The 16,518-nt window shown below is 44.0% G+C and overlaps 4 protein-coding genes and 1 non-coding gene across 6 annotated transcripts; 3 read left to right on the top strand and 2 right to left on the bottom strand.

Moving 5' to 3' along the window:
- Positions 1-569: 569 nt before the first annotated feature.
- Positions 570-5,258, top strand: LOC116262169 (translocase of chloroplast 101, chloroplastic). The gene has a single exon (XM_031641309.2). It carries the CDS (start codon positions 676-678, stop codon positions 4,981-4,983), a length of 4,308 nt encoding a protein of 1,435 aa, XP_031497169.1. The 5' UTR covers positions 570-675; the 3' UTR covers positions 4,984-5,258.
- A 1,535-nt stretch (positions 5,259-6,793) lies between these two features.
- LOC116263408 (ATP-dependent Clp protease proteolytic subunit-related protein 3, chloroplastic) lies at positions 6,794-12,701 on the bottom strand. The gene is made up of 10 exons (XM_031643159.2): positions 12,449-12,701; positions 11,425-11,777; positions 11,142-11,243; positions 10,436-10,558; positions 9,327-9,386; positions 8,903-8,999; positions 8,735-8,808; positions 7,905-7,958; positions 7,750-7,833; positions 6,794-7,116 (listed from the first exon to the last, which is right to left on the bottom strand). Exons 1-10 carry the CDS (start codon positions 12,684-12,686, stop codon positions 7,024-7,026), a joined length of 1,278 nt encoding a protein of 425 aa, XP_031499019.2. The 5' UTR covers positions 12,687-12,701; the 3' UTR covers positions 6,794-7,023.
- On the top strand, positions 12,685-12,836 carry LOC116263474 (U4 spliceosomal RNA). The gene has a single exon (XR_004174679.1). It is a non-coding gene; the product is annotated as a U4 spliceosomal RNA (small nuclear RNA).
- A 116-nt stretch (positions 12,837-12,952) lies between these two features.
- On the bottom strand, positions 12,953-14,683 carry LOC116261915 (stress-related protein-like). 2 transcript variants are annotated; one of them, XM_031640855.2, is made up of 3 exons: positions 14,527-14,683; positions 13,777-13,998; positions 12,953-13,638 (listed from the first exon to the last, which is right to left on the bottom strand). In XM_031640855.2, exons 2-3 carry the CDS (start codon positions 13,936-13,938, stop codon positions 13,183-13,185), a joined length of 618 nt encoding a protein of 205 aa, XP_031496715.1. In that variant the 5' UTR covers positions 13,939-13,998; positions 14,527-14,683; the 3' UTR covers positions 12,953-13,182. The 2 variants fall into 2 exon arrangements, with proteins under 2 accessions (XP_031496715.1, XP_031496714.1); XM_031640854.2 differs by lacking the exon at positions 14,527-14,683 and adding an exon at positions 14,364-14,520.
- A 930-nt stretch (positions 14,684-15,613) lies between these two features.
- Positions 15,614-16,437, top strand: LOC116262113 (protein DMP6-like). Its single transcript, XM_031641207.2, has one exon. It carries the CDS (start codon positions 15,715-15,717, stop codon positions 16,348-16,350), a length of 636 nt encoding a protein of 211 aa, XP_031497067.1. The 5' UTR covers positions 15,614-15,714; the 3' UTR covers positions 16,351-16,437.
- The last annotated feature ends 81 nt before the right edge of the window (positions 16,438-16,518 follow it).

The raw sequence follows: 16,518 nt of genomic DNA, 5'->3' as shown, positions 1-16,518 counted from the left end.
TTCAACACATATACGGTGAAATGAAACCTACGATATTAATAATCCCCCAAACGCTTTGTAAATGCCAATTTAATGTAAAGGATGATTACCTTTTTCGCCTCCTTTTTTCAATCTTTTGATATAATTCACAAATTCCATTATGAATCAAGGACAGACTTACATTTACCGTCATGCTGATCAAGTCTCGATCAAAACCAAGCAGCGGTAAATTTTTTGATGTCTTTTCCACTAAATAATAACTTTAACCTGCAATATATGAATATGAGAAAGGTTGTGTGAGCGACCTTCTTTGGTGTAAAGAGCAAGAGTTTGAACATCACGTGAAAATTTTCTTTCATTGAATAATAATTGATACGCGCTGGCACTCTCGTCCTGGCCCTCACAAAAGGAAAATAATATAAACAAACGGTCCCTCCCGATTTAATATGCAGAAACAACTATGGAGAAAGAATTATTATAATGTTATCGTTTTGAATTATAGCGGAGCAAACTATGTATTATGTATCTCAATGTGAACATAGCGGAGAGAGGTTAAAAGATGCGCGGTAGAGGATCAGTGTCCGATTGCATGTGCCCCCACCCCTAAAACCAAACAAACAGGCACCGCCATTGCAGGCTACTGCATTTCCTAAACGCACCAAAAGGGGCCCCTCCCGCCCTATCCCCTCCCCTTCCATGGTGGCTACCACAGGCTCTCCCCGACCGCTCCCCATTAGAGCCCCTCTTTCGCCCGTCGGCGACGATAGCGCCAACGACGACGGGGTGAGCCACTCCAGCGACGACGACTCCGCAAGCTTCGTGAGCGGGGACGACGAGTTCGACGCCCCTTCCCGGAGAAACTTTTTCGGCAAGCCCGTACCGGAGACCTTGATGGACTCGACGATGGCGAGGTTGGTTGGTCAGGAGGAAGACGGTGGTCTCGTGCTTCCCGCTGTCGCCGGCGGTGCTGGTTCTTCGCTTCGCGGGGACCGGAAGATGGTGCCGATTGCCAGGGTGTCGGAGGAGGTGGAGGATGAGGACGATGAAGGCGAGGAGGGAGTGCAGGGAGATGGGGAGGACGAGGGTGGCGGTGGGGTGAGTGTTTCTGATGGACCCGCGCCTGAGGAGTCTGCGGGAAGCCTGATTAAGGAGGTGAGTACTGTGGAGGAGGGGAATTCGGGCTTGAAGACGGGGTTTGAAGGGGAGGGTATTGGGACTTCGGATGGCGGTGAAAAACTTGACATTGGAAGCGGCCCAGCTGGTGAAACCATCGGTTCGGGCGGAAATGGCGTTGTGGAGGTGAAGAGGGATGAGGGCCAGCCACAGCTCGGGATTGAACGAGATGATGATGCTGGGGAGTTCGAGAGAGTTGGTAGCATGGAGGTTGCGGAAGGCGAGCAGAAACGAGAAATAATCCATTCTGCAGAATCCGGTGGCCCTCGTTTTGAAGAAACTGGAATGGCGGAGGTCGAGAAGGAGCAAGTGAAGTCCGAATCTGCCGCCAGCGATGTCGCTGGTGACGGAGAACAGGGGGAAGTTGGTGGTGAAGGGCTTCAGAAGGGTCAGGAAAATCCTGAACCCCGTGTCTTAGACGTAGAGAGAACTTCTGATTTTCTGGGCGGATCTGGTGAGATACCTGGATTAGAAGGCACCTCAGTGGTTGAACCCACAGAAACGAAAGAAATTAATGTCCTAGAGGTAGATAAAAGTGGAGGTTTAAGTGGCGACTCAGAGAAGAAAATTGAGTTAGAGGACGACTCATCCGTAGATAGAGAAGCGGCAGAGCCCGCAGACTCTGCAATACTTGTTGAAGATATGGTCGATAGCTTGGAAGGGCTTGAAAAATCTAATACCGCAGACAGTGAGTCTGTTGAACAGCCTGAAGTAAGGAGTGAACCTGATTTAAAACCTTTTGAATCTAGCGAAAACCGCATGGTTGGGACTCAGCAGACTGATAAATCTGCTGTTCCAAACTTAGAACTCACCAGTAGTGATGATGTAGGGGAAGCACAGAATGGTGATACTTCTCTAGTAGCTGCCTCTGATACCAGCCGTGATTTAGGAACAGAATCTGTTCCTGTAGTTGAGGCCCCGGAGAATGTGGCAGTCGAATCTGTTTCAAGTTACACTGGAGTAGAATATAAACCGTTTGTCGAATCCAAAACCAGTTTTCCAGTTGCTGTTGAAGAGGATAAAATTTTGCAAGGCGTTGTCGATCACCAGAAGCTCGAATCAGTACCCGGACCAGTCAGGGAGATAATTGATACCACTGAAGGGTACAAAAACAGTTCACATGATGAAGATGGTACTGATGCTATTGATGTTGATTCCAAAGAAAGATTGCAGGAAGACCAGTTGAATCTCAAAAGTGGTTTCAAGTTGCTAAAGGATACTGATGCGCCAATCATTTTGTCCGCTGCTGGCAGCAGTTCGTCGGAGTTGCATGATGGTGGAGCAGCTGCCTCAGCTGATGAATCTAAGAGATTGAGTTTCGTGGAGGAGCTGGAAAAATTCATAAACGCCTCAGGAAGCTCTGGCGTTAGAATTGCGGATAGCCAGCCTGCGATGTCTGACTCAGATGAAGCGATGGACACCGAAGATGATGATGGGGAGGAAGACAAAGTGCTGTTTGATTCAGCTGCCTTAACTGCTCTGTTGAAGGCTGCCAGCAGTGCCTCAACTGAGAATTCCAATGCTAGCACTCAGAACACAGCAGGTTTCTTTTCCGGCAAAGGTCCTGCTGGGCTCGGATCATCCATTCCGTCGCTAAGGCCGTCTGGCCCTCGCTCGACGCGTCCCAGTATCTTCAGCCCTTCAGATCTTTCGGCAAGTAGGGAATCTGAAACAGAGACCATGGATGAAGAAGAGAAGAAGCTTAATGAGAAGATAAACTCAATCAGGGTGAAGTTTCTACGCCTTGTTCATAGGTTAGGCCATTCTTCTGAAGAGACGGTCGCTGCCCAGGTTCTTTACAGGTTGGGCCTTGCCGAGGGAATGCGGCGTGGAAGGGCCGGTAGCAGGGTATTCAGCATTGACGCCGCTCGCCAAACTGCAAGAAATCTAGAGGAAGAAGGAAAAGATGATCTAGACTTTTCATGCACAATTTTGGTGATTGGAAAATCCGGAGTTGGTAAGAGTGCTACCATCAACTCTATTTTCGGCCAAGAACGAGCTCAAACTAATGCATTCGAACCTGCTACGAGTGTGGTGAAGGAGATAACTGGTGTAGTGGGCGGAGTAAAAATTAGAGTAATTGACACTCCGGGCTTGAAAGCCTCTGTAATGGAGCAAGGTGCCAACCGGAAGGTTCTTTCTTCAGTGAAGCAGTACATGAAGAAATTCCCCCCGGATATTGTTCTGTATGTTGATCGGATGGACGCCCGCTCCCGTGACTCCAATGATCTTCCATTGTTGAGGTCAATTACCTCTTATCTTGGGGCACCTATATGGTTTAATGCCATCGTCGCCTTGACTCATGCATCCTCTGCACCACCTGATGGTCCCAACGGCACCCCACTTGGGTACGACACATCTATTGCGCATCGGTCTCATGCTGTGCAGCAGTCCATTCGGCAGGCAGCAGGCGACATGCGCCTTATGAATCCGGTGGCTCTGGTTGAGAACCACCCGTCCTGCCGACGGAACCGGGATGGCAACCAGGTTCTTCCGAATGGGCAAACTTGGCGGCCGCAGTTGCTTCTGTTGTGCTATTCTACTAAGATCTTATCGGAAGCAAATTCGCTGCTGAAATTGCAGGATCCTGCTGCTGGAAAGCTATTTCTCGGTGGCCTCCGTTACCGTTCCGCGCCGCTGCCATATTTGCTGTCGTCACTGCTGCAGGCCAGGGCTCATCCCAGAGTTGCTTCGGCCGACCAAGGGGATGATGATTTTGACTTGGAGGAAGAGCTATCTGATGCTGATGCCGATGAAGAAGGTGACGAGTATGATCAGCTCCCACCGTTCAGGCCCCTGAGAAAATCCCAGTTAGCTAAGCTGAGCAAGGAGCAAAGGAAGGCCTACTTCGATGAGTATGATTACCGAGTAAAGTTGCTCCAGAAGAAGCAATTGAAGGAGGAGCTCAGGCGGAGGAGAGAAGCCAAAAAACAGTCTGGTTCCAGTGCTGCTAATGAAGCCGAAGAATTCGACCCTGAAAGTGGTGGACCGGCAGCTGTTCCAGTGCCACTCCCGGACATGGTTCTACCGCCGAGTTTTGATGGGGAAAACCCAGCATACAGGTACAGGTTTCTGGAGCCGACTGGATCGCAGCTGCTTGCACGTCCGGTGTTGGACAACCATGGCTGGGATCACGATTGTGGGTATGATGGTGTGAGCCTGGAGGAGAGTCTTGCTATTGCTGGCCGCTTTCCGGCTGGGTTCTCGGTTCAGGTCACCAAGGACAAGAAAGAATTCAACATCCATATGGATTCGTCTGTCTCTATGAAGCATGGAGACAATGGCTCAACTCTGGCAGGTTTCGACGTTCAAACCGTTGGAAAGCAGCTTGCCTACATTTTCAGGGGTGAATCAAAATTCAAGAACTTCAAGAAGAATAAGACTTCTGCTGGTTTGTCCGTCACCCTCATTGGGGAGACGGTAGCCACTGGAATCAAGCTGGAGGATCAGATAGTAATCGGAAAACGGGCGAATCTGGCAGCCAGCGCTGGGGCCATTCGCGCTCAAAGTGATGTGGCTTATGGCGCTAACTTGGAAGCAAGGATCATGGAGAAGGACTACCCAATTGGCCAGGACGCGACCACGTTGGGGCTTTCGCTGATGCGGTGGCGGGGGGACCTGGCATTAGGCGCTAACTTGCAGACCCAGTTTTCTGTGGGTCGTGGTACTAAGACGGCGGTGCGCGTTGGTCTGAACAACAAGTTCACTGGGCAGATAACAGTTCGTACTAGCAGTTCCGAGCAGCTTCAGATTGCGCTTATGGGTCTTCTGCCGCTTGCTGTTTCCATTTACCGCAGCATCCGGCCTGGTGACTCCCACTTTATGCATTAAAATTTTTATGGTTCATTTCCAGTTTGATTTTGAATTTTCTTTTGGCGGGAGACTATCTATATCTGAAGGCGGGGAGAAATAGTGGAGACTTGAGTAGCCAATATGCTTTCTTTCCTTTTTGAATTTTCTCATAGTTATTTTTCTGGTTATTAGAACCGAGATTGAGTACTTAAGTGAGGTTATCATTTTCATAACTAGGCCGAAGGGAACGTATTGTCATGAGTTGCAACCGAGGCTTGAATTTTATTCTATGGTATCTCGTATTAGTAGCTGAATCTGTCAGCCTCTCTCGCTCTCTCTCTCTCTCTCTCTCTCATATGCATGAACACGAGTAGCATCAACTGTCACTATAAGTGCTGAAATGAATGCCTGTTCATAGAACTAGACAGTATCCCTTGCTTGTTACCAATGGAATGGTGAAACAATATCTGCCTTTGTCGGACACGCACCGGAGTGAAACAATATCTGCCATTTCATTATTGAGGAATGCACTTGCAAATTTAAAACCAACATTCCTAGTGACAGTATTCCTAGTGTACCTGTTAGTCGTTTTTCTTGTGTTTCTGCAATCTCCATCTTCTATGAGGCCCAGCGATGTAGTTCCATGGTACAACGATACTTTTTCTCTGAGCAACTTAAATTTTGGAGCGCAAACTATACTATGATGGACTTCAATAAAAAGCGGTACCTACAAAGCAAATTCACGACTCCCTTTGTAGGGTTCGTTGCAATTGTCAAAAATAAGGCGCCTCGCAGTTGACAAAACGATACCGGAGGAAAAAAGAAAAGTTGGTTGAAGTTCATTTGGAAGGTGTTTTGCAGTTCTCAAAGTTCACTGGTTCACTGCTGCAGTTTTGCAAGTTTGCCGGGCGGAAGGGACACGTTGGCTGTGTCAAAGGCGGCAAGTACAATGCACATTCTATATAGTTTCCAGTTTCCAACCTTAATGTGATTAATGGTGTTTCTTGAACCCACAGGTGACGGAAACTACAATGCACGTCCAAGGACATAGTTTCCAACACAGCCTTAATGGGATTCCTGAAGTTTGAGATAATATGACTAAGCAGTACGGCCGGCAGAGTTATTATTTTGCATCAGAAGCTAGAGGTGACAAACCGAACTATTTGGAAGCAGTTCTTTAGCGTCGCGGAAATGCCAAAAATCATATTCTAGTCCAGTTCCCTTCTTCATTGTAAAACATACCCCTTGTCTGACGGCAAAGTCAGCCGAATGGCAACACTTGAGAGAGGCTGAGGGCTGTTGCGTTGTACCTCGAATCAAGAACTGCGGAAAGATCGTTTTACGGACGGAAATGCTAGGTAGTCAGCTGTAATACTATAGACAAAGTCACAAATGCTACGCTTAATCTGTCCGTTTGATGCCCACATGAACATATATTGGGCACCAGTTCCATAGGCATACACCAAAGAGGGTTTTTTGTCTTCCTCTAACACCTTCAGAAAAATTATACACGTGCCGACGCAAATGCTATCGTTAGCTTTCTGTTCGCCTTGCATTCTGTGACTTCTTAATCCCTGAAAAGATTTAGACTGTTCATGTCCAAAGAAGAACGCTCTTCTTTTCCTTTTTCTTTTTTTACAAATAAAAGATTGAAGAACAATAGTTTTACGAGTACTTCCGCTTCTATACTAGCAAGAACAAGAGTTTTACGAGTACTTCCGCTTTTATACTAGCAAGAACAAGAGTTTTACGAGCACTTCCACTCCAATGCTAGCAAAAGTTCAAAGGTTCGTGGAACAAACACTGCACGTAAAAGCTACTGTTTGTCTGCTCGAAATAATCAACCTGCTTAGAAGAAAAAGAAAAAACGTGAATTCATTTTCCTGTAGGAAGCTGTAGGCTGTCCAGCTTATTACAATGCTTCTCTCTCGAGGTGGTGAACTTACACTAAAAGCAATTAGTACATCCGCTATGCTACCACTATACATGTATCGAATGATCGTGCTAGCTGGATGGCGGCCATTCCAAAAGATTTTGAAAGTAGAACACAAGAATTTTAGCACCAACTTTTTGAACAAATCACAAACCATCAACAGCCCTAATGCCAGCTCTCTTATCCCATTCTTCAGGTGAGGCAGTTTCTCCCATCATCTCTTGACCGCGCCAAAGAATCTAAACAAGAACAGAGTCAGTAAACTTTTAGACTCTAAATAATTGATTGTCAATGAAACTGGTCATCAATAATTTAAGGCAATCATAACAAATAAAAGCAAAGAGGCTTGGAGAAAAGAGAGAAGGGTGGTGACATTAGTTTATTAAACTACAAAACTTCGTACAATATATTGACATAGAAATTCTCTTCTAATTTAAAACGGTTGATTTCTTGCATTAAAACCTCTTCCCTTTTCCTCACATGGATTTGTGATAAGACAGAGTAACTGATCCAGTGCACTCTGAATGCAAGCTCTAGCGGGCTTTATATCCACGTGTAAAGTTTAGGTGGTGTACTGAGTCCAAATTTACAAGATATTTTCCCTTTAAAAGATGGGTTTATTAATAAAGAACTTCCAACTGGAGTAAGTTGATGAAGACTACAAAAAATTCAAAATTGTAAACGAATTAGCATAATAAAGGAGAACTTAGAAACCGTTTCACCATTTTCCAGATAAATAAAGTCTTATAAACTTTATGGTTGGAGCAGAAGCCTGCTATTAAAAGAACAAAAAAGTTTTATCATGAAGCGAAAACTCAGAGTTTTACTATATTCTGTGTGTGTGGATGGATGTGAGTGTGGAGAGAGAGAACCTTGTCAATGACACCAAACTCTTTAGCTTTTGGGGGATCCATATAGAATGGCCTCCGCATCACCTTGGACACAGTCTCAATTGACTGACAGGCAAAATCAGTCAGAAAGAAAACATCAATAGACAAATGAAAAAGGCAGCTCAATGTATACTTACATTGCCAGTGTGTCTTGCTAAAAGCTTAACAAGAGTGTCTCGATTCGTTATGACCTGAAAAACATTGTGGATCATAAACAAAACAAATACCAGCAATGTTATCAATATAGCTTGATAGTGAAGCGTATCAACACCTATGGTATTGGCCACCCCCAATATGATATAAGGCTGTCATGGGTTCTTCTTTTTCAGTTTTCATTCAGCTTATAATATTTGAAAATGTCTTTAAATTCACAAGATTGAAAAAGTAGGGCGACACAGGATGGTATCTACTGATATGCTGCATCAGTAAGCAAACCAATATGGTGCTGAAACAGTGAAACTGTTATTTACAACATTGAATAGGAGTTTGCAAGTCATAAAATTTCAGCAACAGAAACATGAGTTGCAATTTCGAGGCAGGATCATGGCGATTTAATGAAGTCCTGTGTTACTGCTCTAGAAGTTGGGGTACTGCAGAAGAAAAACAGTGTCCATAAGATATAGTCTGGATTTGTTGGTAATATTACCATCAGCAGAAGTCTAACTAGATTGACCGCATGATACAAATGAGCTGTTTCCCAAGTTCACAACAGAAAAGACAACTAGAAATCATTACAAAATGCCAACAAAGTTTTACTTGATCCAGTCCTTCAATTTACTTTCTTAACATGTCAAATTATCAGCAGTAGCGAAAGGAAAATCTGATACTCATAAGTCGTAACGTGTACAAAGAGTAGAGAAAGTGAATCAAATGACAACACCCAATACTTTTTATTATCTTTTCATCTGAATGAGTCTATATGCCAAAAAACTACAGAACCAGAAATTGATCAGAGAGCAAAGCAAACCTCTTTCGCACGGATGAGGACATCACTAGCTGGCATCTGCCCTGATGATGGGACACGGGGTTGCTGAATCATGGCTGACAACAATAGAATAATATAAAGTCTAACCATATTGACCATAACAAACAGAAACAGCAACAAATTCTATAATTGGAAAGGAATATTGCAAACCTTTGGAATGTGGCATCATAAATCGCCTTCCCTTTTTTCCAGCAGCAAGAAGTAGGCAAGCCTGACCAATGGCTGCTCCAACAGCAACAGTTTGGATCTGAAAAGTACCCATGTCCAAATGGCATGATACATCCAACCAAATAGTTTCCAGACAAGCAAATACATAGATCAGCTTGGTCACCAATTAAGAGAAAATCCCTACACTATGTTATGCATGGTACATTAAAGTGGTGGCTTCATGCTACCTGGTTTTAAACACTGATACCACATTCTTGTGGCAAAAAAAATGCTTAGATGCACATTGAAACTAGTCTAAGTACTCATTTGAGACATGAGCGGTCTATATAGATATAAGCATAACTACCCAGGCTAACAATCTTCAAAATGGCAAAAAAGAGACAATGCAATAATGAAAGATACTCACCTCATTTTTCAGCTGCATCATGGCATCATAGATGGCAAATCCTTCATACTCCATACCAACCTGAGCACCAACAAATAGGAATATGACTATAGCCCAAAAGGAAAAGGCAACCAGGTAATCAAAGAGATCAGGAATAGTGGCCCCAAATATTTAAGACTGGACTGGAGAAATGTTAGCAGTATTTTTTTTAGTTATTATCATGTGTTCCCACTCAGAGAATGGGCACCCTAGGAAACTTGTATAGCTACAAAACCTTGCAATCAGAAGCGTTGCCTTTTTAGAAAGAAAAAGGCAGGAAACATGTACATGGATAAAAAGTTTGTCATCTGCATAGTATGGAAAACCGTTAAGCACAGAATAACAAAGAAGCTACACTGTAGGCACCATTGCTGAGACAGATATGCAAAAATTATGAAACAAAGTTTCCAATTCTAATTCTAGGATGCAGAATTTGCATCTATGCTGAAAGAGTGCAAGGGGAGGAAAAAATTAGCAAATTGCAGCCACTCTCAGGCAAGGGCAACTGCCACAGCAATACTACAAAGAAGATCTTACAGCTTCTTCCTTGGTGAAGAATGGTATGCTTGAGAACCTTTTGGGAGAAAAACAAGACCAGAACAAGGTCTGGTATTTTTTCTTTTTTAAATCAAGCAAATCAAACACTTAAGATGATCACTGCCAACCAAAAAAAGGAACATGCCCGTCTGTAAAGTAACTAAATGTAGGAAGTCCCACTTACATTGATTAGACTGTGACAGCAGAATTTTGTAGAAAACATAATAGGTAATGGATAATGAACATGATACAATAAGAAAAAATTACTGACGCCATGAGTAATGAGGTCAGGGAAAAGTGCACAAAATTTCTCATCACTATCATATAGCTCACATGGACTCCAAATCTTGAGCAGAGTAGTGTGAAATCAGTGAGCCTTGATGCTAATTGTATAGAATAAGGGAGGAGGTTAGTCAATCATGAGCGGGAAACAGAACCAAAATCATGACACCAGTCAAAAGGGGCCTTAACCCTTTCGCCATAACTACATAAGGAAAAACAAAATGCTTAATAAGTTAAATATTTTCATGTAGTTAAAAGTATGAAATTTGTACCGTCTCTCCATCATCACGTGTCGTTCCAGTAGAGTTAATGTAGAGGTAGATGGGCTGCTTTGAATCCACCCATTGCAAGTACATCAATTCGGCAATCACAAGCTCCGTAACAGCTGGTACCAACTAACCAACACAAACGGCTATTAGCAGAGCAGATTAAAAATTTATTCAAGGCTAAATGACAGATAAGGAACGCAAGAAAAAAGGAGGCAGCATGGTAGCATTAGACAAGAAGATGAGAATAGTGCTTACAGTAACTGCATAGCAATGACAACAGGAAGTGTTCTTTATTTGCATCTCATCATCCACAGTTACTTTTTCTTCCATTTTTAACGCAGGGATTACGTAACAGTAGTGTAAAGGGAAAGACAAATCCATGCAATTTGACGTTCAAAACCCTACAGCAATCATCCATCCACCTTCCTAGTTAACGTAATTAACTATTAACAATGCAAGGATAAGGAGCACAGCCTATAACGACTTACTAAAATTTCGTACTCCAGGTAGTTAAGAACACGTACAGTCCTACCAGGACTAAGGAAAATAGAAGCAGCAAAGCTATGTATAAGGTATAAAGCAAGAAAAGGAACAATTGATACCATTTCGGCAAGAAAGGTACATATTTTTTGTAGACCAACCAAAAAGAGCGGATTTCACCACTAACTGGTCAGATTTGTAGACAAAATATAAACCCCAAGAAACTTACTGGCATTCCAATATACACGATCCGGCCGTGAAGAAGCAATGAAGGCAAATCCGGAGGAGGCTTTCGTGGTCTGTGCTCCCCGTATGAAACAGCACGCTCCACCTGTTACAACGGAAAGGAAAAGAAGACAACCCACAGTGAATTTCTTCGAAAGAACAGGAAATCAAGACAACGAAACTGAAAATAAATGAAACAAGGAAAGTCCAACAAAATTTATTGAGGAAAGAACCGGCAACTCGAATAACCAAATGGAGATTTCTTTCTTTCCTCTATCCGAGTCTACCTGAGCGGGACTAGCCATGAGTCTGGGGCTGTCGAAGAGATCCAAGTAGGGAGGGACTTCAGGATTCCTGTTTTTGAGCAGCTCAGGAAGAGGGTCTGGGGAGGCGGCCGCTGCGGAGGCCAACTTGGTGAGGAAGGGGTCCTTTGGGTTGAGAGGAGGCATCGGGATTGACATCCTCGCCCTGCCCCCACGAGAAAGGTTGCTGCTGCTCCTGCCCATCTGCAGAGAAGGGGTGCTCATGGAGAAGCAACTCACGCTCCCGCAAGCCATCGCTCTTCCTATCACTCTCGTGCTTCTATCTTCTCCGCGTCTTTCATTCCCACGGGTATAAGCATTTCCTTCCTGACTTTCCCCTGTTTAGACGAATCAGATGTAATCAAATACCCGACCCGAAAAGTTGACGTTATTACAGCCAGGGTTCGGGCCCTCGTTTCGTAAGTGGATTTTGTTCAGCTAATTGAAAGATCCATGCTTTCAGGGGCGTCTGTTTGCTTGATAGCAAATCCAAAACTCAAGACATTGCTACATCGTGCGGACCATCATTCCAAAGTGGATTTTGTCCAGCTAAATGAAAGATCCGTGCTTTTAGGGGGCGTTTGATTACTTTATATTTTAAATCCGAAATAGCACAACACCTACGTTTGCTTCAAAATTTTAGTTGACTATATTGCGATTTTAAGATTTTTGTTATGGTTTAAATCTATGACTATCAAGTTAAAGCAAATAATGGTAACTTGAAATCCATAGATTTTAATATACAGCGTTTATAAATTCATACCTTGATTATTAGTTATTACATCATCTATCAGGAAAAAGGTTTCGAATTCCTAATGAAAAACATAGATCTTTAAACAAAAAATATGAAACCTTAACATCCAAGGTCTATAGATTTCTTCTAGTTTGAAAAAATCCTCTGCAATCAATTCTAGAGACACACATGCTGCAGAAGTTGACTCTCATGATATGTTCCCGCCGCAACCCATTCTTAGAGAAATCTTTCAGAAACATTAGTTTGGAAAATTACGCTGGGCTGAAGTGCAAAAGTTGTCGTAAAGTCTGTGAAGAGGGAGGGAGGCCATCACGTCATACAGGTTGGAATTTCGCTCGGTGACGAGAATGAGAGGACGCTCAAGAGTGAGAAGTCCCTTGAGAACGCCGGGAAGTAGAGTTTGGGTTTTGTTTAGTCCTGTATCGATGAGATGGAAAGATGAGAGGCCCCCGCGGTCGTTATAAAACGGGGCTTGAGCAACGTTACTTCTCATCTTTGCGCTTGGGGCAATGACGCAGCTAGTGAGGTTAAACCGAGGCGCGTCAATTGCTGGTTGAAAACTATTTCCAAACCCCCTCCTAGGCCTGGGTTTGGCCCAGGCCTTGGAGAATTTCTGGAAGGGTCCCCTTTCTAAGGGTAAACCCTACAATACTTTAATTTAAGCTTTTTGTCTTCAAACTCCACTGTGCGCCAGCCGCTGAGGACAATGGCTGCGAATTGGTCTGCACTACCCATGATCATAAGAACACCACTCAGCCATAGAAAAACAGCACATATGTATTCATCAGACTTCAAACATAAGAAAAACAAACAATTGAACCACAAATGCCCACGGTGTACAAAATCACCACTAACCATACAAAACCTCAAGCTAGAACGGGCTCATCTTCGACAAAACAAAAGCAGATAGATGATGCCCCCCCCCAAAGGAATTAAATACATGGAGAAGCTTTATTATGGGTGCAAAGAGAAGATCTGTTCTCTCCTCATTACTGCTGAGCCGCCCCTACGGCGGCATCTGATGCGCCTTCAGAAGAAGCAGGCTTGCCTTCAGCGCACACTTTGGCCAACCTCTCGACGGGGATGAGAGGCAGGTAAGCAGGGAAGGCATATCCCTTGCTTGTTGTGGAACGGACGGCGTCGTTGTATTTTTCAGACAACTGAGTTGCAGTCGGGACCACGATGTGCACCGCGTGAAGGAAGAGCGGGAGCTTGTTGAGAGCGTGCCATGTATTGATCGCGTACTTCTCGGCCACTGGTTCGCACTTGGCGTAGACGGCCTTGGCGACGCCGCCGGCTGCCTCCACCACACCACCGGTCTTCACCTCTGAGGCCAAATCCCTGGCCAGCCCAGTAGCCTTTTTGGCAGCAGAATAAACGTGGCCAGGCGCTTCCTTCACAATGCGCGGTACCTGCTGATCCACCTTGACTACCGTCTCGTCCACCTAAAATTAAATCCAGAGACATGAAAATTTTTAGCCAGCTTACAGGCAATTTGAGGAATTCCACTACCAAAGTACCCTTTATAGTTACACAATGGAAGGAAAAAGATGCAAACGAAAATGAACGCAATTTGATTCTACCTTGCTGTCAACGAAGAGGAGGACTTGAAGAGGGAGGGAGTGGACCCTCTGGTAGACAGGGCCGGCGACCGTCCTGACCGTCCCCTCGACGGTCTCCACGCCGGGTCTCAACGGGCCCGACTTCTCCTTCGCGTACCCGTACAGGCTCGAGAAGCACGCCATCCCCTTGGTTGCTGCCGCCTGCACGAATTCCAGACGCTTCAACCTCTCCTCCTGCTCATCCTGCAACAAATTCCTCATATAATCAACAAGGAAAAGTTTTCGCATGTTCTACATAGTTTCCTTCGGAATCAAAGTGAAAGAACGACAATTTGAAAAAAAAAAAAAATGTTGATTCAAATATCTCCTGCTTCAAATCCAGGTGCCGGATTGGCCCCTTTTTCGTAATAAAGAGGCAGAAGAAAACAAACATTTAGTCTCAAATATCAAATGAGAAAAAGAAACCCAAACACTCATATTTCAGATGAAATCAACGCCGTATCTAGACAGCACAGAAGCCGATTTCGTATCATGGTTCGAAACTTAAGCAATCAATTGGAGAAAACAACCGAAAGAGAAGAAAAGGAGAAAAGATACAAGTTTAGTACCATATCAGAAGGACGATTGGTGGCTTCAGCCATTCGACTGATTATATCTACAGGAGAAACCGAAGAAAGAAGATCGGAAGCGTAGAAGCGCAGAATCTAAAGAGAACAAAAAGCGGGAAGAATAAGGCAGAGAATCGGAAGGCAACGGAGGAATTTTGTTTACCGATTTGTCTATGGGGTTTGACGCAGCCTTCTTATAGGAGAAGAAAATCTATCGCGGGTATAAGGGGCGCTCCGTATCCGACGGTCGAAAACCGCGTCTGGCGCGTGGAGACAGTTACCGGCCGTCGGCCTTCCTCCGTTTCTTCTGGAAGGTCAGAGGGGCGCCTTCGCTGCGAAGGAAGCACCAGAGGGACGCGTGGCGTCCTTCAGGATTCGTCTGCTGCTCCTACGTGTCTGCTTTTGATTGGCTGACGATCTCTCCCATTCGTCAGCCATATTTTCTTAAAACAAAATCCGACTGCCGAAAACGACTGGAAGATCTTCCGGGCTACCTGATAAATGTTATACTCCGCTTTTCGATAGAAATTTTTTATTTTCCTTCATATTTAATACTAATTTATGTAAAAGAAACTGTCTCTTGTCTCTGAGTAAAATTCAAGGATTATACTTTTGTGCTTCTAAGATTCTTGGTCATCATAGTTCTTATTTTGCAGTTCGCAGGAATATAACACCAAGGTGTGACGACGACTACAAGAATCTTTTAAATGTAAACCGCCTTACTGCCCAATTGTACCACGCCCTTTGAGTTTGAGTAAAAATAACTTGAAATGTTTTCATTCGAATGCAAAAGGATTAAAATAAGAAGCAAATTGCAGAAATTTGACACAACTTTAAATAAATTAGCAAAATGAAGCAAGCTATGTCAAAAATCATGTTAGAAACGAAGCGGCGATCTGGACTGGGGCCTGAGATTGAGATTCTTCAGTAGCTTCTGCTTAAAATTAGTTAAAAAAGATCCAGAACCAGAATTATATATATATATATACCGTAACGTGAGGCAGAGGATAAATAAATGCCTCTGGTAGCAAGCTTAATAAGCCCCAACATAAGCAATTTTGTGATTTCGAAGGTGTTTCTGGAGCTATTGCCTGACAAGGTTCACGAGCTTTAAATTTAATGAATCCCAACCAGAATAAAATTCTGATGCTTTAATTCTGATCGTGGCTGACTGGCTTGTAGTCACCTCCTCACGCTTCATACTGATGCTTAACGTATTCAGAAGTTCTTTCTTCCGGCAAAGAAAACGCCAAATTAAAGCTGACCTCCTCAACCAGAAAAGGAATAACAAGATAAGATTGCGTATTGCATATATAGCACAAAACATCAAAGCTCCTGCTGAGCATTATCCATGGCTTCCGTAGACATCCCCATCGGAAAACCTCTAATTCAAATTTGTGACGACAATGACGACGACGATGCTGAATCCAACGAGACCCGGTTCATTTACATGTTAAACGCAATCCTTAGCGGCACGGCGCGACTTAATGTCCTGCTACCGACTGCAACTATCCTGGGCTTCACCATCTTTGCTCCACTGGCGACCAACGATGGATCATGCGGTACACTAAACCGGTGGCTGACGGCCATCTTCTTAGGCTTCTGTGTGTTGTCGTGCGCATTCTTTACATTGATGGACAGTTACAGAACAGTATCTGGAAGAATTTGTTATGGGGTTGCTACCATCCATGGGATATGGAGCTTAAGCGGCGGCCGGAGAAAGCCTGCCGACCCATCGGCCTACCGACTGAGATTAAGCGATCTGTTTCATGTCACTCTATCAATTGTAGCATTTCTGGCATTTGCTTCGTCACATAATGATGTTGCGGCGTGCTACTACAAGGCTATGCCAAGGAAGGTGACTAACGTGGTCCCGTTGGTATTCGGGTTTGTGATCAGCCTTCTGCTTGTGATGTTCCCCTCAAAGAGGAAGGGGATTGGTTATCCATTTTTGTTAAGAGCAGATGCTCTGCATATAAGGGCGTAGAGATGGGATCAAGGACAACAATTTAAGCAACTCCCATTCAAACGTTGTGATTTTTTATACGCGGAAGAAGTTATTCTTTAATTTCAATTTGAGACATGGATGCTACCAAAATTATGGGCCATTTTATTTTCAATTTTACATGCAAGAAACCATAATGAGGCATTGAAC

Source organism: Nymphaea colorata, chromosome 10 (assembly GCF_008831285.2).
Source record: "Nymphaea colorata isolate Beijing-Zhang1983 chromosome 10, ASM883128v2, whole genome shotgun sequence".
Lineage (NCBI taxonomy): Eukaryota > Viridiplantae > Streptophyta > Magnoliopsida > Nymphaeales > Nymphaeaceae > Nymphaea > Nymphaea colorata.
This window is presented reverse-complemented; position numbering and strand designations above follow the sequence as displayed.

What these genes read in the sequence shown, in the direction of transcription:
- LOC116262169 (XM_031641309.2), top strand. Translation starts at nt 676, where the DNA reads ATGGTGGCTACCACAGGCTCTCCCCGACCGCTCCCCATTAGAGCCCCT.
- LOC116263408 (XM_031643159.2), bottom strand. Translation starts at nt 12,686, where the DNA reads ATGAGAAGTAACGTTGCTCAAGCCCCGTTTTATAACGACCGCGGGGGC. An exon ending in TCATGGCTAGTCCCGCTCAG is followed by an intron (nt 11,244 to 11,424) that starts GTAGACTCGGAT and finishes CCGTTGTAACAG; the next exon opens with GTGGAGCGTGCTGTTTCATA. An exon ending in TCGTGTATATTGGAATGCCA is followed by an intron (nt 10,559 to 11,141) that starts GTAAGTTTCTTG and finishes TGTGTTGGTTAG; the next exon opens with TTGGTACCAGCTGTTACGGA.
- LOC116261915 (XM_031640854.2), bottom strand. Translation starts at nt 14,396, where the DNA reads ATGGCTGAAGCCACCAATCGTCCTTCTGATATG. An exon ending in CCAATCGTCCTTCTGATATG is followed by an intron (nt 13,999 to 14,363) that starts GTACTAAACTTG and finishes AATTTGTTGCAG; the next exon opens with GATGAGCAGGAGGAGAGGTT. An exon ending in TCCTCTTCGTTGACAGCAAG is followed by an intron (nt 13,639 to 13,776) that starts GTAGAATCAAAT and finishes ATTTAATTTTAG; the next exon opens with GTGGACGAGACGGTAGTCAA.
- LOC116262113 (XM_031641207.2), top strand. Translation starts at nt 15,715, where the DNA reads ATGGCTTCCGTAGACATCCCCATCGGAAAACCTCTAATTCAAATTTGT.